The sequence below is a fragment of the Psittacula echo genome (assembly GCF_963264785.1).
Source record: "Psittacula echo genome assembly, chromosome: Z".
Lineage (NCBI taxonomy): Eukaryota > Metazoa > Chordata > Aves > Psittaciformes > Psittacidae > Psittacula > Psittacula echo.
The window spans coordinates 1,606,793-1,624,897 of record NC_137742.1 but is presented as its reverse complement, the minus strand read 5'-3'; the positions used below and the strand labels follow the sequence as shown (position 1 = coordinate 1,624,897).

The 18,105-nt window shown below is 38.7% G+C and overlaps 1 protein-coding gene across 1 annotated transcript in view; it reads left to right on the top strand.

The window, feature by feature from the left end:
- The window catches only part of DCC (DCC netrin 1 receptor), a gene marked incomplete at both ends in the record, with an annotated part of 627,385 nt that overhangs the window by 299,003 nt on the left and 310,277 nt on the right, over positions 1 to 18,105 (top strand). Inside the window, 2 exons of the mRNA XM_080637247.1 lie at positions 7,917 to 8,067; positions 8,627 to 8,763. Coding sequence (XP_080493373.1) covers positions 7,917 to 8,067; positions 8,627 to 8,763 — 288 coding nt within the window. The remainder of the gene's footprint in view (positions 1 to 7,916; positions 8,068 to 8,626; positions 8,764 to 18,105) is intronic.

Sequence of the window (18,105 nt, the reverse complement as noted above, 5' to 3'; positions counted from 1 at the left end):
GCCAGATAAGTGTTTTTATTTATGAAAATTGCATTTATTTATTTATGCATAGGGGTTTCAGTGACTGCTCTAAAGAGGCATTGGGTTTAGCACTTGTATTTGAAGCACAGATTGAGTTCAGAACAAGGGCATTAAGAATATGATGTCATTTATTTCTGAATGTATTCAAAAGTGTAAGTTGTTATTGGAAGATGCCTTGTATATGATGGTCCTTATGGAACTGAGGTTGCTTGAGAAGGCTGACACTGGCTGCTAGCAGAGCATAGGCTGGATTGCAAATTTGGGTATAGAGGGAGAACAAGAAAGGTCACTTTAAATTTATCAGCAGTCCTGCTCTTAAAATGCAGTTCACAAAGAATACCAAACGAAAGAGAATTCTGCCGTATTGAAACAGCCTTGCATTCCTGCTTTGAGATTAGTTTTGGGCTGAGTAGTGTAACTAGAGCTTTAATATGGAATATTATTTCATACTACTAATAGTAACATGCTAATAAGGTATTAATGACTATGACTATTACATATCCTACACATCAGAGATGATGGATGCAATTAAAAGTTGTAGCTGAGCTTGTTTTTTTACAAACTCTTGATTTTTTTTTTTTTATTTGTTATTTTTAATTGAATGAAACACATTGCTTTCTTCTCTGGCCACTAACTCAATTTGCCAGGAAAACATATGCATCTATCTCATCACCACTGCCTTCTGTAAAATTATCTCTTAAATCAGAAGAGAATTCGCCTGTGCATGAGTCAGATTAGCAGCCAGAGGGAATTTAAGTGGAATGAAGCAAATGGCTGTTGGGGAGTTACAAGTATATTTTGATATGCAAAATAAAAGTTTCCGTAACACACTGAAAGGCAGACTTAATTGAAACCCCCCGAAATATGGTTACAAAGAAATAAGAAAAATATAAAATTTAGAGCAAGTAATCTGATTATAGTAATTATGAATCAACACCCCCTCCTCCCCAATTTGTCAAGACTCAAAGGAATCAAGGATATGGAAGATATCAAGAATTAGTAAAGTTCAGGGTACAAATATTTTTCAGATGTAATTGAAACAACATTACTATGCATGGTGGAAAGTGTCAGAGCTTGTTTCAATATTTACAAAAATTAAAAACAAAAAAAGGAAATACTGATTTTTGAAAAAAAGAAAAGGCGCTTGTACATATGGCATGGAGTGTTTTTATATATAAAAAAATATTTAGAATCATAGAATAGTTAGGGTTGGAAAGGACCTTAAGATCATCAAGTTCCAACCCCCATGCCATGGACAGGAACGCCTCACGCTAAACCATCTCTCCCAAGGCTTTGTGCAACCTGGCTTTGAACACTGCCAAGGATGGAGCATTCACAACTTCCTTGGGCAACGCATTCCAGTGCCTCACCACCCTCACAGTAAAGAATTTCTTCCTTAGATCCAATCTAAACTTCCCCTGTTTAAGTTTTAACCCATCACCCCTTGTCCTGTCACTACAGTTCCTGATGAATAGCCCGTCCCCAGCATCCTTGTAGGCCCCCTTCAGATACTGGAAGGCTGCTCTGAGGTCTCCACACAGCCTTCTCTTCTCCAGGCTGAACAGCCCCAACTTTCTCAGCCCGTCTTCATACGGAAGGTGCTCCGGTCCCTGATCATCCTCGTGGCCTCCTCTGGACTTGTTCCAACAGTTCCATGTCCTTTTTATGTTGAGGACACCAGAACTGCACACAATACTCCAAGTGAGGTCTCACGAGAGCGGAGTAGAGGGGCAGGATCACCTCCTTCGACCTGCTGGTCACGTTCCTTTTGATGCAGCCCAGGATATGGTTGCTTTCTGGGCTGCAAGCGCACACTGCAGCCGGCTCATGTTCATTTTCTCATCGACCAACACCCCCAAGTCCTTCTCCTTGGGCTGCTCTGAATCTCTTCTCTGCCCAACCTGTGGGGCACTGTGGTAAGAAGAATGTCTTCACACCCTGATGCGTGTTGGTGCTAATATTACAGTCTTTGTGTGGTGTGTCCTTACTACTTAGATGCCCCTGGTCATGTCACATTCCAGAGCTTTGTTGAGTCAGGCTTGTGGTTTTGGGAAGGGCAGAAGGGATGAAGTAGGAGAAATGAGGTGGAGGCAAAAAAGTGAAATTCCAAAGTAGTGCTGCATTCTGGCTATACATTTTAATGTGTTCTGTAGATGGAGAGATCGGTATCATTTTAATGACAGATTTCTCTAATGCTGTTCACACATAACCCTTGCTTTCTCCTTGGGATTAAGTGTTCAGCCTCCAGGCACGATGGTGAGATCAGGTTGAGGAATTTTGCTGGCCTCTCTTCACAGAAAACAGAAAGCAAAATAGAGTTTTATTTGGTATAAATCTTTGTGTCTTTTAATCAAATTTAGAAATGTGGCTGTGGACACTTAGAGATAGTCTGTCACATCAGCGTCACATTTAAGGCACCTCAGTTTGCAGTACAAAACTACTGCAATAAAAACCCCAAAATTGTACTGGTAAAGTGTAATGTTACTGAAATACATTCAGAAAAAAATTTCATGGATATGATGTGACTGGAGTCTTTCATCAATTGAAGAACACAAAAGCGCTGTAGCACAAAGTAGCTCAGCACAGTGAGATCCCATACAACAGGAGGCAACACATTTTTATGGAAGCATTTCCTTTTTTCAATACATAATGTAGCTAAACTACTGCAGCAGCATTTTCCCCTTCAAGTGCCGAAGAACTACATTTCTAATGCTGAATCCAAGTGAACTGCTTGCAACTTAATTTTCCTTGGAAGACAGAAATACGTCGCATTGCCTTTAGTTCCATTTGCTTAAGACTAACTTGGCATGAGAGTTAAGTATTTCCTCAAGTTGTGTCAATGCATACTGACACAAACTGAGGGTTTGTTGAGAGAGCCATCAGTGATTGACTATAAAATATGCTGGCAAATTGTGGCAGAAGCTATGCCTTCAACCTAAAAGTGTGAAAAAACCCTAATTCAAAACTAGTCTCTGCTGCTGAATACATATATGTCCTCAGTTACATGACAAAATATCCATTGCTCCATCAACCATCTATAAGAAGGAGATGAATGGACTTTTCCTAATAACGCTTTGTGAAGGTGTGCATTTTTTTTGCAGATAGCATAGTATTCTCAGGTATCAGTGCAATGGGGACTATTGGAATCCCACACACATTCACAGATCCTGTTTGTGGCTTTGAATCTCAACTACGTGTCACTAATTTAATGAACATGGAAAATATATGTATAGTTGTGCCTCATTACTGCACATTGTTTGCTCAAGAAAAAGGCTAAGTATGAAATGAGAGGTTTTGCTTTGTTCAGGGAAAATAAGTTCTTACAGCTTACAGCTTCTTAATTGGTTTTAGGATTTTTTTAGAATTTTTTAGAATTGCTTATTCTTAAACATTAATATATAGAAAATTGTTAACTCATGTTGATGTGGTAGGTGCCTTGCAGGTTGGGAAGCCAAGGTAGCCCTGACTTCCATTGGCACCAGTCTCCAAGCATGTGCTGTGAGCATGGGCAGTAATGGGGGTCTGTGGCCCATAGGTGAGAGCAGCTTGCTCCATATGGTCACAATCAAACAATTTCCCTTGGAAAACTAATGCTGGAAAAGACCAAGAGGTGTCAGGTCATGTCCCCATGGATGGTGGGATCATCATGAGATCAGGGCACAAAAGACACGTTTGTGCCCAAGAGATTAAACCATGGCTGAAACAAAACCAATGCCTCTAATAGGCCAGGGCTTCATGCAAAGAATTTCTCATCTGCTCAAGCTGGTCCACGGTTAGTTGATTATGTGGGCTTGATTATAGCGTACAAGTACCTTGTCAGGGAGAATACACTGAGTGCTCTTCAATCAAGTGGAGAAGGGTTTAATGAGACCTTGGATATCTTTATAATCAGGACTGGATGCCTTCCTTGATCTCAAGATGGGTGTGATTCTGTGGCCTGTCTATACAAACCTCAAGATTTAATGACCCTTTAGTCTTAAAAATCTGCTCACTTACTTTTTCTTTCTCTTGAATGTAAAAATTTAATTTGCTGGGCTGATCTTTTTCTATTTCTCAGCTGGAGATAACTGGTTGCACTAGTGCAATGGTGAGGAGTTAGTTTTTAATCAGACAAGTCTGAATCAGATACTGAAATTGCTGCCTGCGCACTAGATGTGTTCCACTTCCTTCAGCTCACTACAAGGCCTGAGCGTCTCACCAGGTCTGTTGCGTCACTGATGCATATTTTTGTAGGGTTTGCTCAGAATACATTTAGTGATGGTTTTTTTGTTGTTGTTTTTATTATTATTGATCAATTTTTAATTTGTGTATTTTTTCCACTGCCAAGCATATGTGAGTGGAGACCATACCACCTTCAGTATAACACTCTTCTGCAGAGGTTTGCACTCCAGGGTCCCACAGGCTTTTTGGTCAGTCTAACATCATGTGGTTGCTCAAGACAGATCGCAGCTCTGAGAGGAAATTGTGGATGCCCTTCCTGAGGAAAAGGTGCTTTGCAAGACTCCTTGGTTCCTTGTAGGGCTATGGTTGAGTAGTTGTAGCTCCTGATAACTCCGTCTTTTGTGTTCTAGTTAGCAAGCTCTGGTTTAGGCCACCTCTGTTTTTTGGAAGGTGGCACAAAGCCCAGGGTTGTGATATATCAACTTGAATAGTCTGTGATAGCATGTCAGTCCTCCTCATTAAATAGTGTTGTGTGTCACAAAAGCTGTGGGTTTGCTTCTTGATGCTTAAACAAAATGTGTTAGTTATTCCATCCAGACCTGTCCAGTAGTAAAACCGATTCTTTACCGCATGGACACCAGGACTGACTGCAGTTGTGACTGCTGTGGTACAGTTGGTTTGCATAGTTTCCACCTCCTGAAGGAGGCTTACCAGAATAACATGCAAGTTCTGATCTTCATGGGTTTGAAATCCCAGCTCTCTACCCTCTCTTATTTTCTGAAAATAATAAGGTATTTTCTTCTTTTTTTTCCTTCCTGTAACTGATATTTTCTTTAATTCTGTGTGGCTTTAGCCTGCTAACTTTGACTGTACTCTGCACTCTCTGGTCAAGTGGAGATCAAGCAGCAAAATGTTGCTTCACAACTGACAAGTCTGGTTTCCATCCACTTTATAGCTGTGTTTCCAGGAGATAGAGGGCTGTAGAGAAGATGCTGCCATTTCAGCTAGCAGCTGTATCATTAGGGAGTTCAGAAAAGCTCAAGTGTAAGCTTAGGCTTCTGTTTATGAAGCTTGAATGGAGCCAGAGATGGGAATGATGAAGAGCAGGCAACAGCAGTGCTATGGTGGAGACAAGACTGTCTCCTTTCTCCAGGCAATGCAGCATAGATGAGCAGCAACCAGCCCAAGGCAATGCCGTATTACAAGCACAGTTGGCTACTGGAGGCAAAAGGAACCATCCTAAATCAGAACTGTTGGAAAAAAGAGGTCAGGAACAGATGAGGAGATGATTATTAAATGTTCAGCTTTAATGGAGATGAAAGCAGAGATATATTACAGGGATGTGTAGCATCCCTGTAGCATGTGTAGGTAATATCTCATGCTGGAATTATATGTAGCTACCCATTAAATACAAAACTAATTCTGAATACATTTTAGAATAAAGTATTTTGACAATTTTAAATTAATGAAAAGATCCCAAAATAATAATAAAAAATGCTTACCTACCTTGAGTCCTTCTTCTGTCATCTACCATTGTTGTTTAACAATTTGAATCCCCATTCAGTGTTGGATATGACTTTGCCCTTTCAGTGTTCAGCAGTTTCTCATGTCGGCACCCTCTTACTTTAACCTTGGACTTGGTCTAGCTGTGTGCCTGCGTACCTGAATGCTAACTCCTTTTCTTTCACTTGGATATTCATTCAATTATGTCCCCCAGTAGCACTGAAAATATTGCAGAGAAATTACAGGAGAGAGGAAAACTTCCTAGTAAAATACTGTGGTGTTTCATTTTGGTTGAAGTATGGTGTTTCTTTAATCAATGATAGTTATTAACTGATCTTCAGACTGGTGGCAGAGTTATAATGAAAACATTATTTTCATTGGAGGAGTTAAGACAGTGGTAATGTCTCATTAATGTTGTTTTCAGTCTCCAGTGCAACACAAATTAATTATATATCCCTGTAAAATTTTGAACGTACTATCCTGCTTTTTTTTGCTTTTTTTTTTTTTAAGTACAGCACCGTAATATGTGTTGAAATACTTTTGTGTGGCTTAGGATTTTGCAGCTTTGTCTAATACCCAGCCTATACCAGCTCTGGAATTCCATTTATTCCAGATGTATTTGAAGAACACTCTCAGCCAAATATATTCTGCTAAAGCCTTGGTTTCAATTATTAATCATCTCCTTTTTATAACTTAAAATGTAATCTTCATTGGTGTAATTTCCCTATATTTTTATTGCTGTGCTTCTTACTGCTGCTTACATCTTCCATCCTAACTAGGATCATTATTACAATCAGATGACCCCTTTGTGCTTTCTGAACTGAGTGCTTTTAAAGAGAAGGAGACACTTCTGTATTAAGATCTGGATGCAATTTACAATTTTAAATTTGCTTTCTGGTTTTGCACATCTATTTTCATATTTGCACACCCGACTTTTAAAAAAAATGAGAACAAACCAACCAAAACCTCTTTGGTTTTCTGCTAATTAGCTACCATGTGTTTTAATTGTATACATTAATGTAATTTGTGTATTTGTGGTTATTACAACAGATACCATGTGATTCACAGGCCAAAGGCATCACTGTGATGAGCTAAGACATCTTCACAGATGGATGCTATTGAGTTGTGTGTGATAACTTCTGCATCAGTTGCAATTACTGATGTCTGGGAATTGCATGTCCATCTGGTTACAGTAAGATGTTGAAATATGCTGTTGTTGTAAATCTATAACAAATACATGCAGCTAGTTACAGTTTCTTTCTACTTGTATGGAAGAACCAGTTAATTACTTGGAGATGATCCTGGAAGATCTTCTGCTGTTAATTTTGTGGGAATATTCATTTATATTGTGTAATTTTTATGTTTGTGTCAAGAAACAAGGAATAACATTTAATGGCTGTGGTCCAACACTATTTTTCAACATCTGTGGTAAGAAATGAAGTCATTTTCAAGAGAAGGAACAGATTCATTAAACAGCAACTGGTTTCCTTGGCGTATGGTTTTGTTTGCTGGCATTCCACACATAAAGGGTGGGATTTGGGTCTAGGTTGTCCCCTGCTCAGTGGTGATCCACCAATAGCAGGTAGAGGCAGAGATTCAGCTTGTGTGTGTCCAGGGTTTTCTGAGACGGCCTCTTATAAGCAGGGCAAAAGAGAATTTGGGGCACAGATCTTTCTACTTATTCCTTTTCAATTCAGACCTTTCAAGTTATTTCATTCTTCATTTTTTGTGTTTTCCTAACCTAAAGCTTTCCTTGTCTCCTCTCACCTGCCCTACTTACAAACTTCCCTCTTGCAACTCCAAAACAGTGCTGTTAATCCAGTATCACTCTTAACCTTATGTATATCCCTGTCTTTTCTGCCATGACTGTACCTTTTCCTGTGGCTTTCCAAGACCTGACTTTAATACCAGTCTTTTGACTGTTTAATAAACAGTCCTTTCTCACTTTCCCGAAAGCTGGTATTTGTCTGCCTTCAAATTGCTCCCTTGGGTTCAACCTGTAAGCAGCTCTAAGATTGCCATTTCATACAAATCTTTTTATATTTTTGTACAGTGATTTTCTATTTTTCCCATCAGTAAGAATCGGTGAAAACTGTGGTCTCTCGGGCCCGTTATTGATCAGATGTTTTATATTCCCCATTCCCTACAAAAAGAATATTGTTTCATTTTGGTTTTTTTGGTGGTTTGGGTGGTTTTTTACGTGGATGACAACAGTCTCTTTCCTCTTGTAGATCCAGGTTTGCACAGGCAGCAGTTTTTCCTGCAGCGACCGTCTAACGTGGTGGCCATGGAAGGGAAGGATGCTGTTCTGGAGTGCTGCGTTTCTGGGTACCCGCCTCCCACCTTTACATGGCTGCGAGGAGATGAAGTGCTCCCCATCAGGTAGCTCAGTCCTTCGTGCATCACATATCTTAATGCTACGTTCCTTGGACAAACTAAAGGCAAACCACTGAGTGATGTTTTATATTCAGTAGGGTGGACTTAGAGGCCATGAGATTTTTCCTCCTAAATAATAATGAGACTGGATGTGTCTCTTAACCTGCTGCTATACCTTCTCTTGTGGCTGCCCCATCCCTGGCAGTGTTCAAGGCCAGGATGGATGGGGCTTGGAGCAACCTGGTCTAGTGGAATGTGTCTCTGCCCTTGGCAGGGGACAATCTTTAAGGCCCTTTCCAACCTATACTGTTCTGTGATTCTGTGATAACTTTGGGAGCCAGTTCTGACCCTGCACAATATTATGGCTGATACTATGACCTCTGCACCAAATCCAAGGGTGGAATTTGGTCATAATTGTCACCTGGCTGCCAGTTAAAATGAAAGGGCCACACAAGTAACAGCAAAGATCGTAGCTGAGAATTACTTAGGGTATAATTTACTGTGTGTATTTTTCTACATTATGATAACGCCTTAACACACTGCGGACATGTTATCAATGTTTCAGGTCCAAAAAATATTCCTTGCTGGCTGGGAGTAACCTCCTCATATCAAATGTAACTGATGATGACTCCGGAACATACACATGTGTAGTCACCTACAAAAATGAGAACAGCAGCGGCTCTGCAGAGCTGTCAGTGATGGGTGAGTACATGAACTGTGGTTTTCCAGGAACACTTTTAATTATTCCCTTTTCCAGAATGACTTATTTTCAGAACTCCAAATAACAGCAAACTGTACAAGTCCCTCCTCTGGTCTGCTCAGGTTTTCCCACCTATGAAAAACATCCGTAAATCTGAATAACTTCCACCATGCCCAATAGTCTTTCTGCTGCTTGACATCTTACATTTTCAAATGCTAATTGCTACTGCCTAACGCACATGGTCTTTTCCTTTTATTTCTCCCTCCTGAAGCCACATTTTTGGCATTAAAATGATTGTACCTGTTGGTACAACAATTGTACCTTGTTGGTACAAGCACAGCGGGTTGGAAATCAGGTTTAAAGCTTTTTGGGTTTTTACTTATTTGTCATGAACAGCCAACATGGTAAGATAAGAAAAAACAATGTATTTAGTGTCTTCTCCTCAAATTTACAAGAATTCAAATAAATGCATGGAAGTCCTCACTCTGCAGTGATGTTCTGAGGATTCCCACTGTTAAATCTTATGAAAGCGCCCTCTGACAGAACCTGCTTTCCTCCACACTCCTTCTTCATGGCAAATATTAATGAAATCCAAAATCTGTTTAAATCTAATAGCTGCCTTTTTCCTTTTTGCTTTATTTAAACCACTGAACAATAGCAGAGCACATTAGTGTTACTCAGTAAGATCTAAAGAATGGCATAGTTAGTACTTAGTCAAACAATAACGTGTTTCAATGTGCTGTTCATTTTGCATTCTGGCTTTAAAGCTTATGCGTGAAAAATACTTTCATTAGCGAATAGAGCCTTAATTTGGATTATAGGATATTCAGTGCTTGTATAACAATATCCTTCTATGAAGCCATAATAAAATATAATAATTAGTGGTGATGGAGGGTTCAGTTCTATTTCTTTAGGTACGTTAATATGATACATTCTTTTACCGGATAAAAATAAAAATGTGGCTTTATAATTGTGGAAGCTTATTAATTGTGGAATCGTTTTCATTATAAGGAATCAAATATTGAAAAGGCAGGTAAGTTGCTGGGCAGTACACTTTATTTGCCTTACTGAAATGTGTTGACTCCAATCTGGTGTGCAGCAGGGATTAACTGTTACTTGAAAAGTAGAAATAAATCACACCAATATTTTTCCCCAGCAAGAGATTTCAATGTCTGCTGGTGAGAACAACTGTGGCTGGAGGATCATTACATAGATCATGTCTGACCATGCAGTTCCTGTGAAAATTAATAGATTTGCATCTTAGTCCTTTATGTACCTATTGAAAAATTTATTCCTGTCTGCAGTCAGTCTGCAATGCATCTAACTTTGCTTCATTATGCCTTCTGTTGTAAGTGTGTCATGTAGAAATTAAGGGTACATAAATTTTCATGCCCATTGAGAGGAATGCAATGGCAAAATGACATAACTGTAAGGATGAGTATAAGGTGATGAAAATCTCCAGAAGAAGACAGAATACCAAGGTAGTGCTAAGAATGAAACTAGACTGACACAAAGATGAAAGAATTCACAATTGCTGATTCTATGCAGTCTCAAGGGAAAACCAAAACTGCATTGCCATGGCCCAACACAACTGCATTTACCCTGTTGATAGAGCAAAGGTTTATTTGGAAAAGTTTCTGTTCACACAGGGAATTCACAAATACAGAATAAAAAAAAAAAAAGAAAAAGGAGCTGTAGCTTAGGCCCAATATTGATGTACATGTCTTATTTTCATGAGTAAATCACTCATTTGTGACAGACTTAACTGAAAAATGAACATCATGTTCATGAATGTTTATATTAGTAACAGAAAATGCTCAGAGAATTCGAAGGAAATTACATGACTAAACTGGAGAGATGATGACAGAGATCCCCTGATAACTTTTTTTGCAGAGTATGTGCCAGAACTCTGAACTTGTTCAGAATCTGTTTATTTTCTGAATCCATCCTTATTAGTAGTAAACTCTCAAAAGAACTGAAGTTTCTCATGTAATCATTGTATCTCATAAACAGAATAATTCATTGATAGCTTTCTTTTCTTACCTGGCTAGATAAAAATGCAAATATTTCTGTGTTTCCTTAGAGTTAATATGCTTGTTTATTTAAAAAACTGTAAATTGCCCATCAGTATTTTGTTGCAAGACCCATATTTTTTAATATTGATGTAGTCTTTCAATTTTTAGGGTATCTGTAGTGTGAAGTGGAATAAATGAGACATTTGCAGTCAGAGTGCAAGAAAAATTAACAGTGCAATAATTATCTTCTCTGAAGTCTGAATAGACGACATCAGATCAAAGTTAGTTGCATCACATGGTAGCAAGATACTTTTGATCTTTTAAATAATGAGGCTATTTACAGGAATCAGACAGCGTTTCACAATGGAGTTCCTGTCAGTACATTTAAAGAGCTAAAAATAATCTCTTTTTTGGACATAGGTCTAAAATGAGAAGAGGTGAATGAATTTGCAAGAAAAGATGATATATTTTGCTAAATTTCAATTTTGTACCATGGACTTTAAGCAATGTTTTGCCACACCTCTCTATGCAATGAAAATTAAAGGGTCCAGTGAAGATAACCCAGTTACTATATAAATCATCTGCGTGCTCGATAACTTTAGAGAGCTTAGTGTTTAAATAAATGTTTGAAGATGATTAAATGTGTTAACCAGTGTCAACTACAGTTATTATCTAAATATTTTCTAGCTTTCAGAAGTGTATTTTGGGATTGTTTCCTACTGTCCTCTGAGGGTTGGTTGGTTGGTTGGTTTTTTTTATATAGCTTTTCTGTTTCATGTTTTGTTAAGCAAGTCTGAAAGCCTGCTTATCTCTTTAAGCCCTGCCCCAACTCCCTAATTGTTCTGAAAGTGACATAATCCAGAATAAAATTATTTCAATATGCTGTACCTACATGGAGAATCTCACTCTGATTGCAGCCCCATTTGGTGTTGGGAAAAAAACTTGGGATTTCAGGTCCTGGTAGAGGTTTAGGAGAGATCTAATTCTATAAACCCCCAGTTTTCTGTGTGTAGTCATAACTGAATTGATAGATTTGCTGATATGCTGTCATACCTCGTTTCTTTCTCTTCCAGCTTAGTATTTGGATTGTCTCTTAATTGTGTCAAGGATATTCTGTGGATACAGGGGGTGAAGAGCATTGCATCATCTGAAAGTTATGTCTACTAGTCTTTTCATAATAATGCGCATATTGAGAATAACACTATCAATGTCTCTGAACCAGGCAGCAATTTTTAAATTAATCAAGATTGAGGTGATGTATTTCTTATTTTATTTCCCTAAAGTGTCCCTTATGGAGAAATAGAGAAGGTAACAATTTTCTAGTAGTGTGAGGTCAGGAATGCTGGTTTTAGATACTCTTAAGCCACTGCCTAGAGTAAAAGAAAGTAGCAGCAAAAGCAAAAAAACCCTGGATTTGAAAGACAGTGTTTGCTGAGCAAAACCTGCTTTTTCTGAACATCCATATGTATAAGCTACAAACAACTTGACTGCAATCCAGAAGCATTTTTTCTATGCACATGCCTTTTACTAAGGAATTCTTAATATGAAGTGGTTTTAGCACTGGTTTTGTTTGCTGTTGCAGAAGAAAAGCTACATCAAAGTTAAGGCCACACGAGACAAGTGGCTTATGAAATCACCTGGGTTTTCGACAAGGGTGAATGATTGTAAGCACTGTGCATCTTGGTTAAATCAGTTTTACTTCTGGCTCTGTTGCATAAATTCCTGTAGCAAAATGGTTATTCAGAGATCAAGGTCATGGAAAGTACTGCATAAAGCAGGCATGGATCATGTAGTTGTGTGTGAATCACTTAGGTAGAAAGTAGTATTAAGAAGGAAACCCACATCAGCATAACATGGTTTGACACAGCAAGGAAAGCATGAAAAATGCGAAGGCTGCTAACATTTTCTTCATGAGTGCTTCTTAAGTTGGTCTCACAATGGTGCTGGTCCTGAAGTATTTACAAAACCAGTTACAGTCTATTGCTAATGTTAAACCCCATGATGAACCTGATTGGTATATTTGGAAAACTAATTTCCAAAATACTGAAGATTATCCACTGTTATAAACATGTAGAGGAGCAGGCAAATCTTCAGTGGATGAACGGTGCAGCAGTTGGTGAAGCCAAGGAAACTTAAGCAATCTGAGGATCGGTTTCTTTCTGTGTAATCCCACATTGTGGAGTGAGTTAATTTTGTTCATGTCTTGCAATCTTGTTGAAGAAACCAAGCACAAAATAGACAATTTCATTGTCCTCTGCTCTGACTTTCAAGACTGGACACAAGGGGAAATCTTTTGCAATGAAAACAACCAGCCATTGGAATAATCTCCTCATGAAAGTGGTGGACTCCTGGCACTGGTCACTTAGGGTTTGGCTGGACAGGATGCTGGGACATACAGTCGGTCGTGCTTTGCTTAGAAGCGTCGGATAGATGATCCTTGAGGTCCTTTCCAACCTGGTATTCTATGATTCTTTATGGAACGGGATATATGTACGTGTGAACTGGCAGGATAAAGCAGCACAGTAATATATGCTCAATCTCACGATTTACTTTAGGCAAAAATGAGACAAAGGAATACAAACCCCAATCTCTCCCCAAAGCAAAGACTGCCTGTCTCCTGTCTCCCATTCATTTTCTTGATAAGTTTAAATACTGAAAAATTCTGGGGAAATAGAAACTTTGATACCATTCCCTATATTTCTTGCTAGTATAGCTTTGAGTTTGTGACATGGCAACGTAGGTTTTCCATCCCTACAGCTCCTCTGTCAAGTCAATCAGACAGAAGCATCCAATGTGACATTCTTTTACCCTTTTCCAGAAGGTTGATGGAGCTCAGAGGTCTAGTTCTTACTGAGATGAGAGAGAATTAATGGTATTGTCACCTGAAAATACGAAAGTCAAGTATTTAATTTAGCCTTTGGGAGGAGACGACTTTTTCAGGGTATTGATGTGGAACAGGCAACCCAAGCTCTGTTGGAAATACTGCTGCAATGGAACCAGGCTTTCTAAGATAAAGGTGCTAAAATTGATCAATAAGTCTTTCGTTTTCACTCTCCTTTATTTAGAGAATTTTAGAAATATATTACTTAATTGATAGTGTTCAATGGCTTCTCAGAAGCCAGGTATATTTTCCATCCAGGAAAAATACCTTTGGAGGGTGTTTCAAATGAATTTTATGCCACTGAAGCTGAAACATTTCCCTTTCTGAATCAGTTACTGACCATTGCACTCCTAACAGAACGGGTGCTATGGTTGCACAGTGCTAAACACAAATAGTGACAGTAAAATAATGTTATGGGGGTGCCCTGTTAACTGATCTCAAAAGGTTACTTACTGCCTTTCAAGGGTTTGCTTTTTGCTTTCTGGAGGGGTGCAGTTAAAGAGAGAACAAACGTAAGGACAGCAACAGTTTTGAAAGATGGTCTGTTGAACAGGGCCTTGAGCAACCTGGTCCTGCAGAAGGTGTCCCTACATGTGACAGGGGGTTGGAACTAGATGATCTTAAGGTCCTTTCCAACCCAAACCACTCTCTGATTCTGTGGAGGAGGGAAAGGGACTGCCCTTGCTGATACTGCCGTGTGAAGAGTATTAATAGGATAGAGATAGGGAACGAGATAGCACATGCATGGCTAAACGCCTGGCATATCTGCAGTCCTGCTGAGTCAGTGCAAGTATTGGAATCAGCAAAGTTTTGCAGAAATTTTTGCAGTTTTCCTTTTACGTGTGAACATGCTTGATATTCTGATGCTTTTTGTTGTTGGTGGGTTTTTTTTGATATATCTTAAACTACATGAAGCAGTTCAACCAAGCAGACCAAGCAGTCCAAGCAGAATGACTGGCTTATCCAGCACCTTCAATGAGCCAAGAAATTTGCGTCATGACTGAATGCCCTTCAGACAGACAAAATATTTGAGTAGGCACGAGTGTTAACAACACTACTGCAAATTTAAAGCTGATAAAATGATTTATTTTTCCCTTATAAATAGTGTTATATTAAGCCATGGAGCTTCTTATCAGAGTACAGCATTGGGACCAAAATATTTGTAGATTGATTCGAGATTTGACATTGTTTTATTGGATGTAAGTACATAGAACACCAAAGAAAATAGGATTTCAAGTCTCTTCTGTATGTCTGTGTTTTTATGTAAACAGAAGATACATTTATATATGTGTGTGTTTACCTCTGTGTGTGAGCTTCAGGGCTGACTTAATCCTTTATGGGAAGAAGCATATTTCTGTATAATAACATAATTATCATATCATATTATATCATGTTATGTTATATGCATATAGTATTATATGCATATATTATTCCGTACCTAATTACACAAAGCTTCTACCAGCTTACTGTGCTGTTGATACTGGCTAGTACTTGCAGTGAAGTTGTACTTCAGTGAACACCATCCTGTTCTTTGAGTATTTAAGTATTTTTTTCTTTTCCAGTACTGTCTGATATCTTATTTTGCTTTTAATGCAGTTTGAAGAATTTGTTCTGAGTGATTTTCCTTTAATGGAGTCTGTGAATAATGAGGTGAATGCCTACTTGCAGGTACATGGAAGATCATCCTGGTAATTGTGCACAATTGAAGGACAGTCAGCTAATTTTTATTGCCATGGATGGAATAGGAGTTGAGTACCTAATTCAGACTAATCTGGAAATGTAATGCTTGTCAATGCATCATGAGTATCAAATACTTATTCTGCACCTGACACTTATAAAAAGCACTTGAGTGAAACTCCAATGTTGCCATTTTCTGATAATGGTGTTTAAATTCAATCCTATTAAAAATAAATATACCTAACAAGCTCTGTGATACAGATGTTCACTTGGCTGATCATAGGCAAATTGCTGTGTCTGGGTATGATCTACACATTTATGTTTAATGGAAAAATATTAATGCAGAAATCCCTTTGAATCCACAGCAGAATGAATGTTGGAAGTACAACTGTAAAAGATTAGTTTAATTTTTAAACTTTTTATTTTGTGGATTAGCCTGCACTACTTGCAGAGATATTCTGCCAAATAGCTTGTTAAAGAAGCTATTTTCTACCAGAAGGGAACTTATCTGCTGCTGGCAGCACTGAGCATGGTGGTGTGTTTGGATGCCCAGTGACTGTGGGCTGGTTTCCATCGAGGGCAATGGCAGGAGTTACACTGTAAGTAGTCTTAACAATGTGACTCTGGAATACAGTATGAGACCAACTGAGATGCTCTCCATCCCAGGTCGTGGCACAGTTGCTGCCCCAGCTTGCTGCTTCAGCCATTTCTAACTCAAGTATTCTGTTTGGTTCTAGGTTCTAGGGCCATGCTTTTGGGCATAAGTGCTAAATGAGATGTAAAGAACTGTCTAAGGTCAAGTTCCTCCCCTGAGTCAGGGCAATCCCCAGCACAAACACAGGCTGGGGAACACTGGATGGAGCAGCCCTGGGGAGAAGGACTTGGGGGTGTTGGTTGAGAAGCTCCCCATGACCCAGCTTCTTTATCACTTTGGTATTTACATTAAAGTGTGAAATAGCTCTCTTCAGATCATCAAACAGGGTAAGGCAAAGCACAATGGAAAACAGAGGTAGATTTTCTTCCACTGTGCAGTTCCTCAGCAATGGCATCTGCTTATAGCAGTCAGTTGCTTCTATGAACATCTAATAACACTGCTAGGAATCTTTTATACTATGGTATTGTAATTGCTATGTTAGTATGGTTTAGCCCCATGCTATTTCCAATTAGAAGAGAATGCTACATACTTTCCCCCAAAAAATTGAAAGTGACAAGTAAAGACTATGCAAATGAAATGAGAGTTTCCCCATATTGCTGGACAGGTTTGAGAAATAAAAACAACAGATGTCTGCATACATTTTAAACAGCTTGTTTAAAAAAAGAAACAAAAACAAGAACCACACACACACACAAAAATCCAAACCCAAAAAACCACAAACCCACAGAAGTTTTTTTTTTTTGTGTTTGACTGAATGTTTTAAACAGAAAACTTCCTGAGAGAGGAGTGGCTCCCAGTACTTAACCTGACCCTTGGCTGTTCAGCTCTGATTTCCCAGTTTGTATATTTGTCTCCATGGAAAGAAGAGCCTACAGCTGGCTTACTTCTGAGAGTAGTCTTCTATCTCTTGTACAATAAATTGAGAACTGCATGAATATATATTGGAACAAGAGAAGTGGTTTCATTTGCCCTTGGAGTGGTTTGCTGTTTGTTACGGAGCTCTCCATAGTACTCGCTGCAACAATGTACTTCAGAACAAGTCATCCAGGTACTTGCATAAAACAGTCAAGATACGTAGATCTCATTGCATTGCATGCTCATGTCTCTAATAAATAAATAAATTACTGGTTTTGACTGTGTGTCACAACTTTTATTAGTTTACAGACACACATGAGTAGTTTTTAGGAACAGGTTGCACAAGCAGTTATCAGGCAAAAAATTGCTTTATTCTGAAATATCACATCTTTAAAGTCAGAATTGGGGCAGAGTGTCACAGGAAAGAGGAAAGTTGACATCACTGTGCTTGTGCACTGTGTGATCCCAGTGCTCTATTTATAAGACATGATGAAATGCAGCTTTCACCAGACCTTTTTTTGTTCTCTTTGCCTTCTGGCTCTGGTCTGATGACAAGAATGATTGGCCATCGGTTTGATTATTGGTTATAAAAGGTGCTTAATTAAATGAATGGTGAACTACCCTCAGTTATGGAGTGGTTTCCATTAAACTACAAGATTAACATGAATTAATGCAGCTGCCAAAATTCAGTTATTAAAATAAGAAAGCAGAAGAGTGTTCAAGACTGAAAAATATCTGTGACTGATAATGTATGTATGTCAGCAGTTCCCATGGCTTTTCCACGCTTTTAGTATTCTTCAGATTCCTAAAAGTGCTTTATGTTGGTTTCAGTGGTATGCTTGTGGCTTGCTGGGAAAGTGTTTACAGCTCACAGTAGTGATTATCTGTTAAAACCACTTGGGACTTTGAGACTACTCAGATTCAGCATGTGAAATGTGTATATTCCAGTTGTGAGGGAGAAGCTCTCAAAAGTCTTTTGAGCAAATGGTTCCGATTAGTTTAACAAGAAAATATTGAACAGAGTATAGAACAGGCTTCCTACGAGGTGGCTGGGTTAATATGTACATTTACTAGCTTAGACAAACAGTTCACTGTGCCGGGGGAAAGAGTGAACTCAATTTAGACACTGTCTGCATCATTGTTCATGGGAACTGCATAAACAAGCTGGCACTGAATCTACTATGACTGCTAAATAATAGCAGCTTTTGAAATAATAGGATTTCTTTTGTTCCTGCTGCCCAAGGGAAATGTTCAACACAAG